The sequence below is a fragment of the Etheostoma spectabile genome, chromosome 8, assembly GCF_008692095.1.
Source record: "Etheostoma spectabile isolate EspeVRDwgs_2016 chromosome 8, UIUC_Espe_1.0, whole genome shotgun sequence".
In the NCBI taxonomy this organism is placed as follows: Eukaryota; Metazoa; Chordata; class Actinopteri; order Perciformes; family Percidae; genus Etheostoma; species Etheostoma spectabile.
The window spans coordinates 26,143,049-26,162,801 of NC_045740.1; the positions used below are offsets into that span (position 1 = coordinate 26,143,049).

The 19,753-nt window shown below is 40.4% G+C and overlaps 1 protein-coding gene across 1 annotated transcript in view; it reads left to right on the forward strand.

The window, feature by feature from the left end:
- The first annotated feature begins 1,783 nt into the window (after nt 1-1,783).
- The window catches only part of slc12a3 (solute carrier family 12 member 3), a 42,851-nt gene continuing 24,881 nt past the window's right edge, over nt 1,784-19,753 (forward strand). Inside the window, exons 1-8 of the mRNA XM_032523315.1 lie at nt 1,784-2,182; nt 3,694-3,834; nt 18,052-18,127; nt 18,264-18,359; nt 18,516-18,655; nt 18,767-18,877; nt 19,117-19,228; nt 19,409-19,539. Of these exons, the coding sequence (XP_032379206.1) occupies nt 1,898-2,182; nt 3,694-3,834; nt 18,052-18,127; nt 18,264-18,359; nt 18,516-18,655; nt 18,767-18,877; nt 19,117-19,228; nt 19,409-19,539 (1,092 nt within the window). The 5' untranslated portion in view covers nt 1,784-1,897. The remainder of the gene's footprint in view (nt 2,183-3,693; nt 3,835-18,051; nt 18,128-18,263; nt 18,360-18,515; nt 18,656-18,766; nt 18,878-19,116; nt 19,229-19,408; nt 19,540-19,753) is intronic.

Sequence of the window (19,753 nt, forward strand, 5' to 3'; positions counted from 1 at the left end):
ATCTATCTATCTATCTATCTATCTTTTACTTTTAATACTTTAAGTAAAATTTCCTGACGATACTTTCATACTTTTACACAAGTAACATTTTCAATGCAGGACTTTTACTTATTTTACTTGTATTTTAACAGTGTGGTACTAGTACTTTTACTTAAGTAAAGGATCGGAATACTTCTTCCATTCCTGGCTGTTCTTTTCTTGTTTCCAACTGAGAATCAACATTGGTTCTTTAAAGCATACTACGTGGTATTGTAACGTACACAGGGGTATCAGATCAGGAAATATTTCTGTGTTTTGTGCTGGAGGACATGTACCAACATGGTATAGGGTACAGAGTTCAATTTGAAGAACTTATTGGCTTTTGAAACTTGAGCCATACTAGAGAATGAAAGTCAGGATATCTCAGTCACTGTTATAATACCTATTTAAGTTTCTGGGAAAGGAAAATGTTTAACCTACAGAGACATTTTATAAATACTTCTTTATTAGGTGTAACAGTGGGACAGCTCAGTCCGGAATGATGTTTTGGTTGATCCTGTAATGTGGAATTTACCTTGCCATGCTTAATAGATCCTGTAATGAGTCTTGTTTGACAGTTCACTGAACTAGCCTTTTCATGTAGCCCTTGGCTCTTCCTGCTTGGTTAAGGTTAAATATAAACCCTCACACTACAGCCTACTTCATACACCTTAAACTTCCGAATGGCCTCATCACCTTGACAGCTGTTGAAGAAAATATCTCATACAAAAACTGCCAGTCTCAGCTGTCTTATATGTCTAAATCTGTCTAAATAGGAATCTGTCATTCTATCCTATAGACCTTTTTCACGGCAGACATTTTGACTTGTCATAGTAAAAAAAAGAACAGCTGAAATTTATAACCTTGGCTCAATTCCATCAAGTGTTCTGTAAGCTATTTCAGTGACTCAGCATGGCACAATACAAGGGCTTCTCCTAAGTGGAATGCAACCATCATTCATGGTTTTGAATACACCTGTGCTTTTCCTACTATGATATGCCAACATGTCTGCCGTGAAAAAGGTATATTGTTTTAGATTGTTATATCACATAAACATATATATAACAATATTTGTTATAAGTAGACACAGAGAAGTCCTTTTTGGCATTATTGCAGCAATACCCTGTCATAGGAAAGTGAAATTATAAATATCATGACAATATAATAAATAATAATAAAATAAAATGTATGTTCAGTTTGTAAAGTAGAATATAAGTTAAACCTCTTTCATTAACCAACATACATTGTTGCCCTTGTGTCAGTCAAGGTTATTTAACAAGTTGGTCTGTGTGTGTAATGATCTCTCCTGGAGATTAATGATTAATAATTGTGATTGTATGACTAGAAACAAAATTCAACTTCATGGAAATGGATCCAAACTCAACAAAATATACACAACAAAGACACAAGCCTAACATAATATAAAGTGGAGATAAGGGGAAATAAGAAATCAATACTTAGGCTATGGTACCTCAATTCTGTTTATTCTGCACTATTTGATAGTTTGGGAAAAGAACATTTCAATCTGTAGAGAGATGTTTTATATAAACTTATTTACTAAGCGTAACAGTGGTTTCCCTGGGCCAGCTCAGTCCATTGTGATTTTTTGGTTGATTTCTTAATGTTGAATTGTCCATGCTTAATAGTTCCTGTAATGAGTCTTGTTAAACTGTTCACTGAACCAGCCTTTTTATGTAGCCTTGGGCTCTTCCTGTTTGGTTAAGGTCAAATATAAAGCCAACCCTCACACTACAGCCTCCTTCATATACCTTAAACTACAGAGAGGCTCCATCACCTTGACAGCTGTTGAAGAAGATTGTCTGAGCTGTCCTTGTGGTTATAATCAACTTAAATACAGAAAATACGAGTGCCATTCTGAATGGAGTTACCAATAGCCAGTGACGGTGTGCATCTGGCTGCATACAGAACCAGACTTCCTCTATCAGTAGCCAATGCGAAGGCAACAGCTGGAGGGTTTGATGAGTCTGGTTACTATCAGTGTTATGGTGATGGGAGCAGTGTAGCATCTCTTGGATCGGATGCTCTAACTGGCTATGAGACTCTGGACGCCCCGCCACACTATGACTTCTACGCCAACACAGAGGTCTGGGGCCGACGGAGGCGCTTCAGACCATCTCTGTACCAGCTGCACGCAAACCCTGAGGTGAGGGAGCTCTGTTTTTCTTTTAAGATTACCAAAATTAACAATACAGCAGTTTATGATTTTGGCCTCTGATTTTCACTGAATAGGCTTTAAATGGTCTGAAATTAATTCCTGATCACATGATATATTGGTCTAAGGTAATTTATCTATCCTTGACAAAGTTTTAGTTTGAGATGAATTAGTAGCACACATAAATTAAATTGTGTGTGTGTGTGTGTGTGTGTTTGTGTGTCTGTCTGTCTGTCTGTCTGTCTCGTCTGTCTGTGGATTTTGTAGTGTGTGAGTGACTCTGTGACTGTGACTTTCACAGAGTCACAGTCACATTTTACTATCTGTTAAAAACTGAACCGAAGACAATCTTTGTACCCTGGAGGTGTACAGCTTACATGGAAATATGAATAAAGGCAACATTTCACTTTTATTAATGTTGGGATCATTCTAGGAAAAAAAGATCATTAAAAGAGTTTTCTCTGCTGTAAAACACAGTGGCACATCATTTTTGACCCGAAGACAACACAAGGGTTAGGAGACAGTAAAAAGTGACAATAAACGAGACGACATCACAGTGGGTTGTCAGAAGTGATTTAAAAGAGTTCTTTTGCGAGCCTTATCTCCTCGGGCAAGTCATAAAAGAGACAATAAAAAGAGAAAATAAAGTGACAACATCACATGAAAGCAAGACTATAAAAATGGGTTTTGAGAAGTGATTTAACAGAGTTCTCTGATTCTATGAGCCTTATCTCCTCCTCCGGCAGGTCATTCCAAAGTCAAGGGGGCCGGATGGCCAAAGCACGGTCACCTTTAGATTTAACCCTTGACTTTGGGATGGCAAAAAGGGCCCCACCTGATGACATAAGTCTGTGAATTGGCTCATTGTGGGTCAACATCTCTGCTATAGAAGCCAGACCCATACAGGCTTTGCAAGTGATCAGTAAAATCTTAAAAATCAATTCTAAAAGGAACAGGGAGCTAACGAAGCAAAGCCAGAATTGGCTACTATTTTCAGAACTAGTTTTACAAACTCTATTTATTGTCTGAAAATAGCAACAGGCAATTTTTTTCAAATATTACAAAATAGGCCTACTTCAAATTTCAAATTTATTGTGTCTTTATTGTGAGGACAATTGGTTTTACAGCAAGGCATACAATACATAAAAACAAACAGACATAGACCACAGAAGGAGATGAGGGGAGGTGACCGAATAGTTGCTATAATGACCAACTTTCCCCTTTTCATGAAATAGTAAAATGTAATAACTCTTTAAATGGTAAATTGACTTGAATCACTCTATATTTTTGTCACAAAGTCTATTCTTTCTAGTATTGATTATGTCAGTATCTCAGCAAAATCTCAAGGCAGAATTGAACAAATTTCACAAGAGCTAAATTTCTTCCTTTTCCTCGAAAGTTTTGAATCTGAAATGGGTTCTAAAGATTGTATGCAAAGGAAACATTTGTGATTGGTGATTTTGGCTTGTATAAATAACATTTACTTGACTTTACATTACTAGGTTGACTCCAGACCTCCCTTGTATGAGGAGACAACAGGTGGAAAGATGGAAGGAAAAGACAGCTCAGAGGAAGACGAGAAGGAGGAGAAGGAGGAGCAGCCATTTGAACCTACTCGCTTTGGCTGGGTACAGGGAGTCATGGTAGGAAGGGTGGAACAATGTGGGTTTTGTTGGATATCTGTGAGTTGTAGATGTACAAAACTGATCTTTAAATTTCAAGTAAAACATATACAAATGATCTAATATAATATCAAATAAATTATACAAACATTTATTTAACATATAATAATTTTATATTTATCTGTGGTGAAATTTACATTGCTTCCTCATAAAATAAATATACTGTAAATGAACTGTACCAGACATTACCAGCATATTAAGTATATGAAGAACATATCATCACACTTCACTCTGACATATTACACAAGCATATACACTGACATACCATGTGAATGTGCTGTATTTATATAGCGCTTTTCTAGTCTTAACAACTACTCAAAGCGCTTTTACATCATACAGGATACATTCACCATTCACACACATTCATACACTGTGACCGAGGCTGCCGTACAAGGTGCCACCTGCTCATCAGATAAACACTCACACACATTCACACTCCGATGCGCAGCATCGGGGGCAACTTGGGGTTCAGTGTCTTGCCCAAGGACACTTTGACATGGGACTGCAGGGCCAGGGATTGAACCCACAACCTTCTGACAAGACAACCGCTCTACCACTGAGCCACAGCCGCCCTACCATGAATAACTATTGTTCTAAAATACAAGAAAACTGTTTAAACCCACAAGACTGAGTTGTGTTAATTTTTAGAATTGTTATCAAGGCTGACATAAAAAACATTTTCAAGAGCCAGAAATCCAAATATTCAGTATTTCTCTCAGATTTACACCTACAATAGAAACGATGGCGCATGGCACCGCACCGGATGTCAGGCTTTGCCCCTCCCCATCTGCTATCTCAGTGTATCAGTTGTCGAAATCCCTTTGCTACGTGAAACAAAAAACAACCTCCGAGCTAGCAAACTGCTCACTGAAAATGGAAAGTTTTGGTGAACAGTAACAACCCTTGCAGACCATTGGGTCTGGTAACTAATGCTATTAGCTAAAGTTACTGTGTTGTTGACCTGTCATCATTAAGTTACAAAGTAAAGCATGGCAGCTGAAAGGTAACTTGTCCATCTTTCCATCATGTACTCAGACACTTATATTAACAATCTGAGCCTGTCGATGACAAAAACAAGCAAACATTTTCAGTGCTGTGGCTTACTATTTAAATGATTTTGAGAATGTGGATGAGATCATTGTAATTCGATGACCGCCTGTATTCATTTAAGCCAGAGTATACGGCCAAAAAGAGAGAGAGAGAGAGAGAGAGAGAGAGAGAAAGAGAAAGCGAAAGAGAAAGAAGCAGCCGGTGGAAAAAGAGAGAAGCAGCCAGTGGCAGTGTGCACTTCTCCAGTGCCTCTCTCTATATACCTCTAACAGAAGTGGAGCCAGTTCAGCTGGAAAAAACTTAAAATATTCTGACGTTAAGCCTTTGGGCCCTGGGGCCTTACCCACAAACAGGGTCCCCATTACCTCTTTAATTTCCTCTACAGTCAAATCTGCATCTGAGTTCTCTTTGCTCATCTGTCAGTTTGGGAAGACCTAGTGGCTCTACATTACACATTTCTACATCAGTAGATGGTGATAAGACCCATAGAGATTAGTGTAAAATTCTGTGACATTCTTTGTTTAATCCCTGTTTCAACGTGTTTAACTTGACTTTCTAGTTCTAACAGTGCTTTAACGCTATTCCTTTCACAAAATGAAGCATGTTGTACAATGCACCCCCTGATCACAGCCTTTAAGGCCTCCCATGCCACCCCTGAAGACGACACCGAGGACCAAATGATCGCCAAGTAATCTTTTAGTTCAGACCTAACCCATTCCATATTTTCTGGCTCCTGTAAAATGGAGGAGTTAAGGCCTACATAACAACCCTACATTACCAACTGTATAGAACCAAACAATGCGCTCATTAAACGTGGCTGGGGATGTGTACATGGATAGGCACGATAGTAAATAACTGTAATAAACTACTGTTGCTAACATGTTTCTTTCGGTCCAGGTTCATATAAGCCTATTTATTGATTGTTTTTTTCTTCTTCTAACGTTACTCTGGTATAACGTTAGTGCTGCATGTTATGCCTGTTCTAAAAGCTTGGCTTTTATTTATATAGGCTATATTCACTATTACTTCCGGGTCACTTAGGCCCCCTTTTCTTTCTTTTAATGTAGACCTTCAAACGGAGAAAGGAAAATAGGAATTTCAAAAAAACAAAAACGGACCGTTATTTGAATTTGGCTTAGTCGTTTTGTTTTTTTTAAATTCAGAAACCAAAACGGGAGAATAGCTCTTTTTTTACCGTTTCTTTGTTTTTGGTTTGAAACGGCTAACAAAAAAAGGTGGTTTTCTCGTTATTTTGTTGTGTGGTTCAAACGAAAAAACAAACTATCAAAACGTACACGGACCCTAGACCTCACACTATGAAACACATGTTCTACCCATCATCCACAGCATTTTTTAGATTCGACATAATCAACATCAGTGTTGGGCAAGTTACTTTAAAGAGTAAATAGTTACAGTTACTACTTACTAATGCGTTACTTTCAAGTAAAATGTAAGTATTAAATGCTCAAATGTGACTCCACTTCCACCCCTCTTTAATGGAACATAAAATACATGTGGATGTTCAATTAATTATGGTAAATCTGAATAGTATAATGTAATGGACACTTAATACAACACATTATTAACAGAAAGAATGTACACACATCTATACTATTTCAATGTTGCTGTGGGATAAAGTGAGACTAGCCTCCAATCAATTGCCATGTACGTAGATATTGTGTCTTGTGGATTGATACATATAACAGATGTTTTGGAACTTTTGATATTTCTTGCACCTCTACAGGCCACAACTGGGCAAAATTAAAAAATGCTTGTTAAGCACTATAGTAAAAATAAATAGCAAATATATACACTCTTTGTAGTGCAAATAATGTAAGTGGTGTTGCGAATTCCACTTGGAGGGTCCAAACGTCGGGACTCAACTAGCTAAGGAATCACTCTAGCTTTGATTAAGTATACCAAAAGATTTATTAATAAAACAAGCAATGCATTCCGGACAATCAATACTTGCACGGGTCTCAATGGAACATGACTAAGCTCAGAGTTTCACAAAAAGGCCCTGTAACAGTCACATACACCGCCTATATATCTCCTTAAGGGAGCCCTATTGGTTAAAAGCGTCACAAGGCGGGTCTATTCACCTTACAACTGTATTTCTATTGGCTGGGTGGCGCGACTTCCTGTTTACATTCTTCGGCAATGTGTGGGTGTGTGCGTGTGTTGCGGGTTGTTCCTGTGGGAATCTCCCTTTGTTCTCCCCTTGTGAGAACACGTGGCTTTCTGGCCTTACTGCATCCGGTTCTCTTGTAAATGTAATGTTTCGCCAACAGGGTATCGCCCCCACCTGGATGCCAAGCAACAGTACATTTTCTCCTTCATTCAATGCCTGATATAGTTCTGTTTCATTAACTTATGCATAAGTTCATTCACAGTGTCTAAATATGATAACAATACCTGAGTACAATTTCTCACAATAATCACAATACCTGAGTTAATTTCCACAAATCCCCCTTTTTGCACCTACTAGTTGCAAATCCTACTGTAACAAGGAACTGTGTGGAAATCCTTTTAGAATTCGTTTTAGTCACAAACATGCAACACAAGTTTATATGGTAAAAACGTATATCCCCTTTTCAACACCTCTTATTCACAAAGGTGTGAATCCTAACTCTCAATGTTGCCCTATTAGACACCTGGTCCCCCCTGGTCTTATTCACAAAGGGTGGGGTCTCTTGGCCACAGTGGTGTGTATGTGCGTGTGTGTGTGTGTGTGTGTCTATCCGTCTACAATATACAAGATAATAATCCTCCATCTCTTCACCTTCTGATATCATCTTACTCTCCCTACTGTAAACATACAAACACACACGCGCACACACATATGAACTGATACAAAATCAACCAGGTTGCAGTCTCTCAATTGGAATGTGGCTGAGGGTTTATGACCCTCATTTCAGGAAAGATCAGTGGGGGTGAAACTCTATCAACATAGTCCAAGCAACATTGTATTGTTTTAGCCTAGACTAAAACCCCAGGGGACAGGAGACAGGGGACCACTCTCTGTGAATAGCAGGAAGTCCCTTTCCATATGTAAATGCCAGACTTGACCTGATCAACTCTTTGCAGTCAGAAGGTGGGGGAAAATGTGGCAGTGGATGCATAATTTTCTAACTTGGTTCCTTCAGACATTTTAACTTTTTTTAAAACTCAACAATCCCTAACAATCAATTCTGCTTCTGGCATATTTGTAGAGCTGGATTATAACAAAATGTAACAGAGCATCTTATATTATAAAACAGAAGTATTGCAAAACATCTCAATGTAACAAACAAACTATATCCTTATGACAACAAACTTAACTCATGACCAACATGTCTTCATTTATGCTGAAATAATGCTTTTACCTTTTGACTTGAATGTATAATGTAAATCACACACTATGTTTAAGCACATACATTTAAAATTTTCAACATTTCCCTCTTCCGGTCTAAGCTTTCGCAACACCACCTTCATGGAAATCCTATTCAGTGAGCACAATGAAATGACAACGTCCCAGCATTAATCCTGGAGCACCCCGGAATAAGGCATGGAGTTTTGAACTCCCCCTTTTTTATCTCACTCTGTGAGACTAATGTTTACTCATCCTGTGGACAGATCAATGTACACATATTAAATCACAGTACTTTGCAATACTGGATCTATTCCTACCAAATCATCTTTTAACACTTCATTGAAAATGTGAGGATTATGATTAATCCATCTGTATTAACCTAGTTGTCACCGATCTTGCTTGAAACTATAACAGGAAATTTAATGAAAATGATTCAAAATTCACAAGACCCTAAAAATGTAATTTCCCACTCCAGATTGCTATATTTTGAGGTACCTTCTTTTGTGGAATTAGAATAAGTAATTCTAAAGTATTAGTTGTTCCCAGCATCGTATGTGTGCTTTCAGAATGTGAGTCTGTAAGTGACAAATCTCCTTCCACGTGTGCATCTGAAATACCAGAACCAGGACGGTCTCTCGCTCCCTCCTTCTCCTTATCAGTCCATCTTCTCATCGTTGGTCTGTATCTCAGTCTTTTGTTAATGGTGTAGCAGGCCACATGTTGACCCCTGCAGAGCCCTCTCACCTCAGCATCAGCAAGGCCCCCGACAGAGCATGTGGGCCTCCCTCCTTGCTCCGTGGTCCAGCACAGCACACTTACAGATGTTGTAATCATTATCAAACATTTAGCCCTGGTCCACTTTCAAGTCACTTGGGCCAAAAATCGCAGCCAGACCCTGACCCTTTGTGGTCTCTAGCTGTGCGGTGGTCTGAGGTGCTGTGATGGTTGTTGTTGGTCTTCTGGTCCAGTTTGTCTCTGATCCCGCAGCTGGAGGAGCGAGATGGACCTGGTTCTGACACAACGAGGCACTGTGTGGCACAAAACAGAACTCCAAAAAGCATTATCTTTTCTTTTATCAATACTCATTCAGTGTATGTCACTCATGTCACTCAAATAACATTTCTTTCCCTCTTGCTGGTTTAACTCTATAAAATCCCCAAACATTCTAAAGAGAAACTAGTTTTGGAACTTATCTCCTCCAAGCTTCAGTTTACATTACGGGTTATGTTTCTGCACAAATATTAAAACAAAATCGTAGAGTCGTTTTGATATCCTTAATGCTATGGACACTTTGTATTTGTTACTATCCCTCTTTTTGAGTCATATCTCCTACAGAATTCCTATTCCTAATTATGTAATAGTTTTAGCCATTAAGACACTGTCTTGCGTCTTGATCTTAAAAGCAACAAAACAAAAAGTTCAAAAAGAAAAGAATCACCCAAATAAAATATTTCCACATCAACTCAATAGTTTAAACAGTTTGTCATGTAAAAACTCAAAATACAAACAAAATCCACAAACAAAATTAAGCTTCACTAAAAGCTCATTTTAACACCACATCAAATACACATAGAATGGAATCCTATATCAGCCTAGACTGGTTTCAATCTTATCTCAACCAATAAACTTAGATGACTTATAACAAAGAGAATGTTTCTCCAATTTTCTATTTTTAAGTTGCAACAAAAATTTGATCTAATCAATGTGTAATGTGTTCTTTATGACCTGTTGTCCTAGTAACAGTAGAACCAACTTTATCACCTAGCGGTTCAATCTATCCAATTTGTTACCTGATATGAGAACATATCTCATTATACTGTGTAATTTATGATCAAAATCTTCACTTAGCTGCAAGTCTACTGGAACCTCTCTTTACTTTGTGCATATCTCTTTTTTTATCTTAACCTCCTCTATACTTGTGCGTTTTCTTGGAAGAACCCCACACTTCAGCTGTCCTCTAGACTCTGTAAAGCAAAAAAAGATTTCTCTCCTTCTTTTTCTTTTCCTCTTTACTTTAAAGAAGTCTTTATATATGACTGATGATAATATATTTTTTTCAAAACGTACTGCAGTAGGGTCAGTCATATTAATATGTAGAAATTTCATCATTTCCTGTTCCAAGTTTAAAAGTCCCAATTCCAAACTGTAAATACTTTTGTATTTATTTACCACACAATTCCCCTACACTATTTCCCAAGCATGATAAGTTCACAAAGTACGTTAAGGAACAATATGAAGCCTCATATTTTCTTTCTTAAACTGGAATGATCAAAGCCATTTTCTATTAATCAACTAAGTAATTGAATCAATTACCACTTTCATGTGAATATTTTTAGATCAATGCATGGATCCCCCATTGGATTTGACTACTTTTATCTCTTTTGTTTTTTTTTTTTTTTGTTTTTTTAAACCGAATGTTCCCTCATTTTAAATCTCAATTATTTTTTCTAAAATGTTACACTATTCCCCCTCTTTTTCCTAGTTGGAGTTTTCTCAGCTTCCCCAATACCACTAAGATCGACAGGACAATATTACTATAATTTTGATCCATCTCCTAATTGCAGACTACAACAAATAACAAGACAGACATACAGACATACATTTAAACATAACAACTATACCCAATCTGAAAAGTGAGTCATTAATAGTTAGTGTTGATTCTCACCAGCTATGTCCCTCCATAAAATGCACTAACTTTCTTTTCTTACTTTTTCCTTGTGATATCATAAATTTCACATTTCTTTTCCTTCAATCTACCAGATCTCAGACTAATCCCATCTACTACCTTTGAACACCTCTCTCTCCGCTTACTCAAATACTTATATTGCAACAATAGTTTAATTACTACATGGTCAACACTCTCCTTCTGCTTTATTCTCTTTGTAGCTATACCCTTGCTTCTATATAACCCACTTTTTTCCTTCTTTCCCTCATTCTTACAAAACCTCTACTTTGCTCTTTCTTTATGTCGTTTTTAATGTAATGTGCTGTATTTATATAGCGCTTTTCCAGTCTTAACGCTGCTCAAAGCGCTTTTACATCTACAGGAAACATCACCGTCACACACCTTCATACACTGTCCGGGGCGCTGTCAGTTCCCCTGCTCATCAGATAAACATTCACCACACATTCACACTCCGATGCCCAGCCGGGCAACTCGGGTTCAGTGTCTTCTCAAGGACATTCGACAATGACTGCAGGGGCGGGATTACCACCAACCTTTCAGTTGACAGGCAACCACTCTCTCACCGAGCCACCCGCCCCTATGTATGTTTTGCTGCTGGTTAAATTCCATGTGTGCCCACCGGAGACTATTGTGCCAGTCTTATGTGTAGATTTACTGGAAATGACTGATCATTTTTCTGTCCCTGTGTTTTATCCACCCTGTCTTCCTTACCTTGTGTCCTAGTGTCCCTTATGGGGTGTGCTGCTCCCTGTATGAGCATTAAAAGACAGTGGAGAACAGCATGTTTATCTACTACATTTCATTATTTTATTTCTCAATTTGGCACGTAATATGAGATTTCAGTTTTGGCATTGTCCTCTAATTCAGTTATATCATCCTGTAATTTGATTCTATTCCCCACATTATCAGTCCCGCCCCTATTCCCAGCATGACACAATTTATCACTATTCTTCTCCCGAGCCCCATTTCTTTTTTAGGCTTGGTGCCCTCTGTCCAGACTGAGGACTGTCTGGACTTCTTAAGCTGCGCTTAAGTAATTCCTGCATTTTTTGAATCAAATTGTGTGTCCGCTAAAGTGCGGGTTGGAGGATCTGCTGGGGCACAATGTGTCAGGTGATGCCAAGGTGTGCCTGATTTACCTTTGACCTGGACCGAGTGTGAAGTAACCTCCCTCACTTCGTACGAAACCAGTTCACCTGGGGTTGGCCCACTTCCTCTTGTGGACCTTAACCCTGACCCAGTCTCCTACCTTAATGGTCTGCCTCTCGTTCTGAGTGGGTGCTGGCTTCTTTCTCCACCTGGGTAGAGAGGGCTGAGACCAAAGAGGTTAGTTCATTCATGTAGGCAGACATTTCTACCTGTTTTACATCCAATAAAGGCATATGACCTCCATTATTGGGTGGACCTGGCATTTGGTCTGCCAGTCAAGATCTCGTGGGGGGAAGGTGCGTCTCTCCCCCTTTTGCAGCTCTCATGGCCATGAGTGCCAGGGGAAAGGCCTCCACCCACTTAATCCTGCTCTCATGGCGACCTTGGCTATCTTAGCCTTCACTTTTTGGTTGGCCTCCCCACCAGTCCCTGGACTGTGGATGTATACCGACCCGAATGATGTGTGATCCCCAGAGCAGCCTCAACTTCTCTCAACAACTGGTTGTTAAAATGGGTGCCATTATCTGACCTGATTCGTCTTGGAATGCCGTACCGTGGTATCAGTTAACCATTTTACTACAGTCTTCCCATCTTCATGTCTAGCTGGGATAGCTTCTACCCACCTAGAAAATCTGTCTACCATTACCAACAAATATCTTTTCCCTTGCACTACATTGTCTGCTCCCATATCTGTATAATCTATACTGATGTCTTGGAAACAGGCTGTTGGAACCGGGAAAGAGCCCATCGGCGTGGTGAATGGTCTTTTTGGGTTGTGGGCCCCGCAAACTTTGCAATCTGTTGAGAAGTTGGCACTCCTTCCACAGGTATCCAACCAGCCTTCTCCCATGCTGTTACTAATCTTTTCCCCCTTTTCCCCTGACTCTAATCAAATAGCCCCTCCCTTTTCACTCCCTCTGCTCCTTTCTGCTCTCCCCTCCTTTCTCACCCACTCTGCCCGCTTTCTGCTTCCCCTCCCCTTTTCTCTCTGCAGGCTGTCTCTCCCTTTCTCTGCAAAATTCCTCTGCACCCCCCTTTTTTCTCTTTTCCCTCTCTTTTTTCCCTCCAAATTCTCTACTTTTCAATAACCCACAAAGCACCCTATCGAACTTATCCAACAGTATTTTTACATGTAATTTTAACCTACGTCTTCAACAGCAGCACCACAGACGGACCAGAGGCTTGGTCAATTGTCAACGCTTTACTCGGGCTCACACAAATCATTCTTTTCCAAACTTTCCAATTTTATCTCTGCTCTTATCTCTTTCTTTTACTTTCACTCACTCCCTACATCCGCTGAGAACAGCCTTATGGACCGAGACTCCAAATGGTGAACTCTGGCTCTGTACGCGCCGAGACTTTCCCTCGGCATGTAGTTTAATTACTCCTACCGGCAAGTTTCAATCTCCCGCGTATCTTAGCTCCAAACTTTGGAATCACCTATGATTTATCAACTCATTCACATTTCCAACATTCATTCTTCAACAGCATTATATACACTCTGTATTTCGCTCTCTATGTTTCCACACTCACACACTTCCACGCGTTGGCCCACCTTATGGGTGAAGCCACTACAACGAACGCTGGCTGGCTATGTGTCCCGGCCTTCCCCCATCAGTATACGACTGCAGCGCATCTATCGACCGGTTTATCGAACCTCCCACAGAACACAGCTCCAAAAAAAAAATTGGAATCGTCTACGCATCCCAGATGCTTCAACTCACGCACTCTCCACTCTCATTCACAGAAAAACGGAATGCATTTGCTCAATGTCCACAAAACACTTAATAATTTTAGTCTATATATTTTTTTTTTTACATAATGTACTCACCCGGAGGTCTGATCACTTTAATTTGGTTTAACATTATACAATATCCTGATTTGATGAAACAGGTTTCGGCTTACCCTTTTTTTAGAGAGCTCTCAGTGACCATTCCTCCGTGGTTTGCACACAATGCCTCCTTTTTGTCTCGTTCCGGCAGACGTGGACTGTCCGTGGAATCTGGACCCAAGTTAAACAACTTCTAATCCTGATCGTGGAATTCCTAGTTTAAACCATTATCGAAACCATCCCTTCTACCAAATTTGTTGCGAATTCCCACTTGGAGGGTCCAAACGTCGGGACTCAACTAGCTAAGGAATCACTCTAGCTTTGATTAAGTATACCAAAAGATTTATTATAAAACAGAGCAATGCATTCCGGACAATCAATACGTGCACGGGTCTCAATGGAACATGACTAGCTCAGAGGTTTCACAAAAAGGCCCTGTAACAGTCACATACACCGGCCTATATAGGTCTCCTTAAGGGAGCCCTATTGGTTAAAAGCGTCACAAGGCGGGTCATATCACCTTAGCAACTGTATTTCTATTGGCTGGGTGGGCGCGACTTCCTGTTTACATTCTTCGGCAATGTGTGGGTGTGTGCGTGTGTTGCGGGTTGTTTCCTGTGGGAATCTCCCTTTGTTCTCCTCCATTGTGAGTGAACACGTGGCTTTCTGGCCTTACTGCATCCGGTTCTCTTGTAAATGTAATGTTTCGCCAACAGGGTATCGCCCCCACCTGGATGCCAAGCAACAGTACATTTTCCTCCTTCATTCAATGCCTGATATAGTTCTGTTTCTTTAACTTATGCATAGTTCATTCACTTGTCTAAATATGATAACAATACCTGAGTACAATTTCTCACATAATTCAAACATACCTGGTATAATTTCCCACAGTGGCCTGATGTTTATACTTGTGCCCTGCATGGTGTATGCGTCAAGCTGGCGTTTGTGTGTCTGTGTGTGTGAGGGTGATAGAGCGAGGGAGAAGTGAGAGAGTGACAGCGATTAGCTTCGGAGCGAGTAGTCACTCTAGAGTCACAGCGGAGAAAGAAAGTGCCCCCCCCCATGTTTTCTGACAACGGGGAAATCTTTAGCAGGAATTTTACCCCCCCCCCCCCCACCCCCCCCCCCCCCCCCCCCCCCCCCCCCCTTGATTTCATAATGCCATACCTGTCTCTCATTGACTGACTCGCTTGTGTTGTTCGTTATGTCCGACCATGCGTGTTTTCGAACACCCACCCAACTCTACTTCTGATTGGCTTACCAGGAAATTTTACTCAACCTAAGCAAATTGTTAGCATTTATGTGCTTTTTTAGTGCACGGCCCACTAACCAAGGAAGAAAAAAAGTATTTGCCTCTCAGAGATCAAGTTGATCTGATGAAAAAACAGCTTCAATTATAGTAACACATTGCACTTTCGGCAGTAACGGTAACGGCGTTATTGAGATGGGAAGAGTAATCAATTAGATTACGTTACTGAAAAAAAGTAACACCGTTAGTAACGTTATTTATAACACCGTTATTCCCATCACTGGTCAGGATTGATTTTCAAAATCGTCAATTTTTCCCAGAGCATGTCAACCTTTCTCTTTCCACGGCAGGATTATACCATCTCCCTCTCGGCCGCCTCTAAACTCCAGACACAGCTCCCAACCTAATTAATTCTGGTGACCAGGCCCTAGAGCTTCCTCTCCTTTGAAACAAAGGAGCGGGGAATTTCCTTCAGACCTTTGAGCTCAGCGGAGATTTTCTCAAGTACTGCAAATATTTTTCCAACATCCGCCGGCGACATGTCCTTAGCCTGTTGTTGTTTTTTTAGCCACAATCACAGCAGCAGCACAGTTTTAAATCATTTCAGCTTTTTTTTCGTTTTATGCTGCTTGATAGCTCCACTGGCCGCTAACTCCAGGATGTTTCTCGTCCTGGCTGAGCAAACGTATCTCTAGCCAGCAGTATCTAGAAAGAAAAAATACAGAAGTGCACTATACACACAATACGAAGCCTACTAGTTTGCCATTAAGTCATGTGACACGTACTAAACTCAATTTCAAAAGGGATTTTGCCAAACACTGGTCGGTCTTCTGGCACAAATAGTACTATACTAACTGTAATAGACAAAAAAAAAGTGTTTACCTTTAGACAGGATCTTATAATCTGGTCCTAATGGCAGTGGCGGTGAGTGAGACGGAAATGTGCACTAGTTATTTGTAACTACACTCACCGGCAACTTTATTAGGTACACCTGTCCAACTGCTCGTTAACACTTAATTTCTAAGCAGCCAATTAACATGGCGGCAACTCAGTGGCATTTAGGCATGTAGACATGGTCAAGAGAATCTCCTGCAGTTCAAACCGAGCATCAGTATGGGGAAGAAAGGTGATTTGAGTGACTTGAACGTGGATGATTGTTGGTGCCAGAGGGCTGGTCTGAGTATTTCAGAAACTGCTAATCTACTGGGATTTTCACGCACAACCATCTCTAAGGTTTACAGAGAATGGTTCGAAAAAGAAAAACCAACAGTGAGCGGCAGTTCTGTGGGTGGAAATGCCTTGTTGATGCCAGAGGTCAGGGAGAATGGCCAGACTGGTTTGAGCTGATAGAAGGGCAACAGTGACTCAAATAACCACCCGTTACAACCAAGGTGGGCAGAAGAGCATCTCTGAACGCACAGTACGTGAACTTTGAGGCAGATGGGCTACAGCAGCAGAAGACCACATCGGGTGCCACTTTCAGCTAAGAACAGGAAACTGGACTACAATTTGCACAAGCTCATCGAAATTGGACAATAGAAGATTGGAAAAACGTTGCTGGTCTGATGAGTCTCGATTTCTGCTGCGACAGTGGATGGTAGGGTCAGAATTTGCGTCTACAACATGAAAGCATGGATCCATTCTGCCTTGTATCAACGGTTCAGGCTGGTGGTGGTGGTGTCATGGTGTGGGGAATATTTTCTGGCACCTTTGGGCCCTTGGTACCAATTGAGCATCGTTGCAAAGCCCACAGCCTACCTGAGTATTGTTGCTGACCATGTCCATCCTTTATGACCATAATGTACCCCAACTTCTGATGGCTACTTTCAGGAGGATAATGGCCATGTCATAAAGCTGGAATCATCACAGACTGGGTTCTTGAACATGACTGAGTTCGCTGGTACTCAAATGGCCTCCACAGTCAGCAGATCTCAATCCAATGAGCATCTTTGGGTGTGGTGGAACGGGAGATTCGCATCATGGATGTGCAGCCGACAAATCTGCGGCAACTGTGTGATGCCATCATGTCAATTGGACCAAACTCCTGAGGAATGCTCACACCGTTGAATCTTATGCCATGAAGAATTGAGGCAGTTCTGAAGGCAAAAGGGGGTCCAACCCGTTACTAGCATGGGGTACCTAATAAAGTGGCCGGTGAGTGTATGTGGAGGGTTCACAGTTTAAAATTCCTCTCCAATCACTTCAGGACATTGCACACCCCGCTTCCTTTCCAGAGCAAAAAACATTGTTAAAGACAGTTTTCACTCTGGCCACCATTTCTCTGATCTCCTGCCCTCAAGGAGACGCTACAGGTCCATCAGAACTGCCTGCCTAATGAACAGTTTCTTTCCAAAAGCCATCCAGACTCTAAATCTAACCACATAATGTCTCTGCACCCATATTCACATTTCTTATCAGTGTTTTTACAGTCCATTTTATTGATCTGTGCAGTATTATATTATTATTTTCATTAATAAAAATTGCAATCCTATGTATTTATTATCACAACTACCTGCTATTGTTTCATGACAAATGTTGAATGACTGTTGTTTGTCTTATGTAATACGTGGTTGTGTGGAATATAGTTTTATTCTTAGCACCGCTGGGCACTTGTAATGTTGTTGTATTCATTGTAATATAATGACAATTAAGGCATCTTCTCTTATCTTATATACTGCCAGGCTAATAGCTAGTTGGCATATATTTCTACAGTAGTTATAGTGTGTTAGAACTCGGGCAGTAGAACCATGTAGTTTGTTTAGATCTAGAAAGACCCTGCCATATGGTACTAGATAATGTTGTGGGTGTTCAGATCGTATGTATTTGGTAAATTCTGTCAGTAACTGTCTGTCTTTTTGTAGATCCGTTGCATGTTAAATATCTGGGGGGTGATATTGTTCTTGAGGTTGCCTTGGATTACTGCTCAAGCTGGTATAGGTACGTCCATCAAAACCCGTCATGCTTGATCAATTGTAGATTGTGATGCACCAACTTTTAAATATTTCTCAGATACTTCCGTAAATGAAAGCGTCAGTCTGGCTCACTGTCATCCTTTTTCTTGTCTTTATATCAGGTCTGACCTGGGTGATTATTCTGCTATCCTCTTGTATAACTGGGATCACTGGTCTCTCAACCTCAGCAATTGCTACCAACGGCAAGGTCAAAGGAGGTCTGTTCACTCAGTGATACATGCAACAACCTACTTAATAAATTAAATATTACTGTAATCAAAATGACTCATGTTTGAAAAAACATATGGACTGTATCTTACTTTTCATTACCAGTGATTCCTAACCTGATGTCCACATATTGCCCCTGTGTTTAGGTGGGACCTACTTCCTGATCAGTCGCAGCCTCGGTCCAGAGCTGGGTGGGTCCATCGGTCTGATTTTTGCTTTTGCTAATGCTGTAGCTGTGGCCATGCACACTGTGGGCTTTGCTGAGACTGTTAGAGACCTCATGGTTGTAAGTAGGACGCTGTGTGCTGTTGTATGTGGAGCAACTTTTTACAACAATACAGTACAGTAAACACTGTTTACTTTATTCTTATTAAAAACACCTGAACTTTCTTCTCAGGAAAATGGAGCTGTCATGGTGGACCGAACCAATGACATCCGCATCATTGGCATCATTACTGTCACATGTTTACTAGGTATCTCAATGGCTGGCATGTCATGGGAGTCAAAGGTTAGCTCAACAATATGAGTCCAAGGTTACCTGACATTGTGGTTGGGATTTAAACATGTACACAAAAAGATTTTAGTTGAGCAACAGACACGTCATCATGTTTTTTTTTAAGCATGATAAGTAGCTGGCATGTTCACCCTATCTGTGGTGATAAACCCAAGTTAATTTAACGTAGTGAGATACATGATCTCGTTTTTGCATGTAAATGTCTGTGTGCATCTTTATTCTGACCTCCACAGGCCCAAATCCTGTTCTTCCTTGTCATCATGGTGTCATTTGCCAATTACATTGTTGGAACAATCATGCCTGCTTCACCACAGAAACAAGCCAAGGGTTTCTTTAGCTACAAAGGTGACTACTGTTAAGTCCTTGCTCAGAGTATCATATTTTGAAATGCAAAGGCATGTTTCCTCTTTCAATAAAGAGTGATTTATTATGTGTGTTATGATTTTGCACAAATCAAGGATAACCAATCTTCGAGGTTCTCCCTGTCAGAGCTCGTCAATAAACTGACTATTTCACCTTCAACAGCGGATATCTTTGCGGCCAATTTTGTGCCCAAATGGCAGGGACCAGACGGCAGCTTCTTTGGCATGTTCTCCATTTTCTTCCCCTCTGCCACTGGCATCCTGGCAGGAGCTAACATCTCTGGAGATCTGAAGGTACGTTAGTTTTTATTAAAATTAAACTTTATTAAGGACATGGAAGATCCACAACACAATTCAGGGTTTGTAAGGAATGACATAGTCTCACTTTGCCACACCTCACTCCACAGCACTGTGAAGGAGGGTCTGGCTAGTTCACACAGCCTTCCGGGATGGGAGAAAAAACGTGCTTTGATTTATAGGCATTTCTTCAAACCAGACACAATTGTCT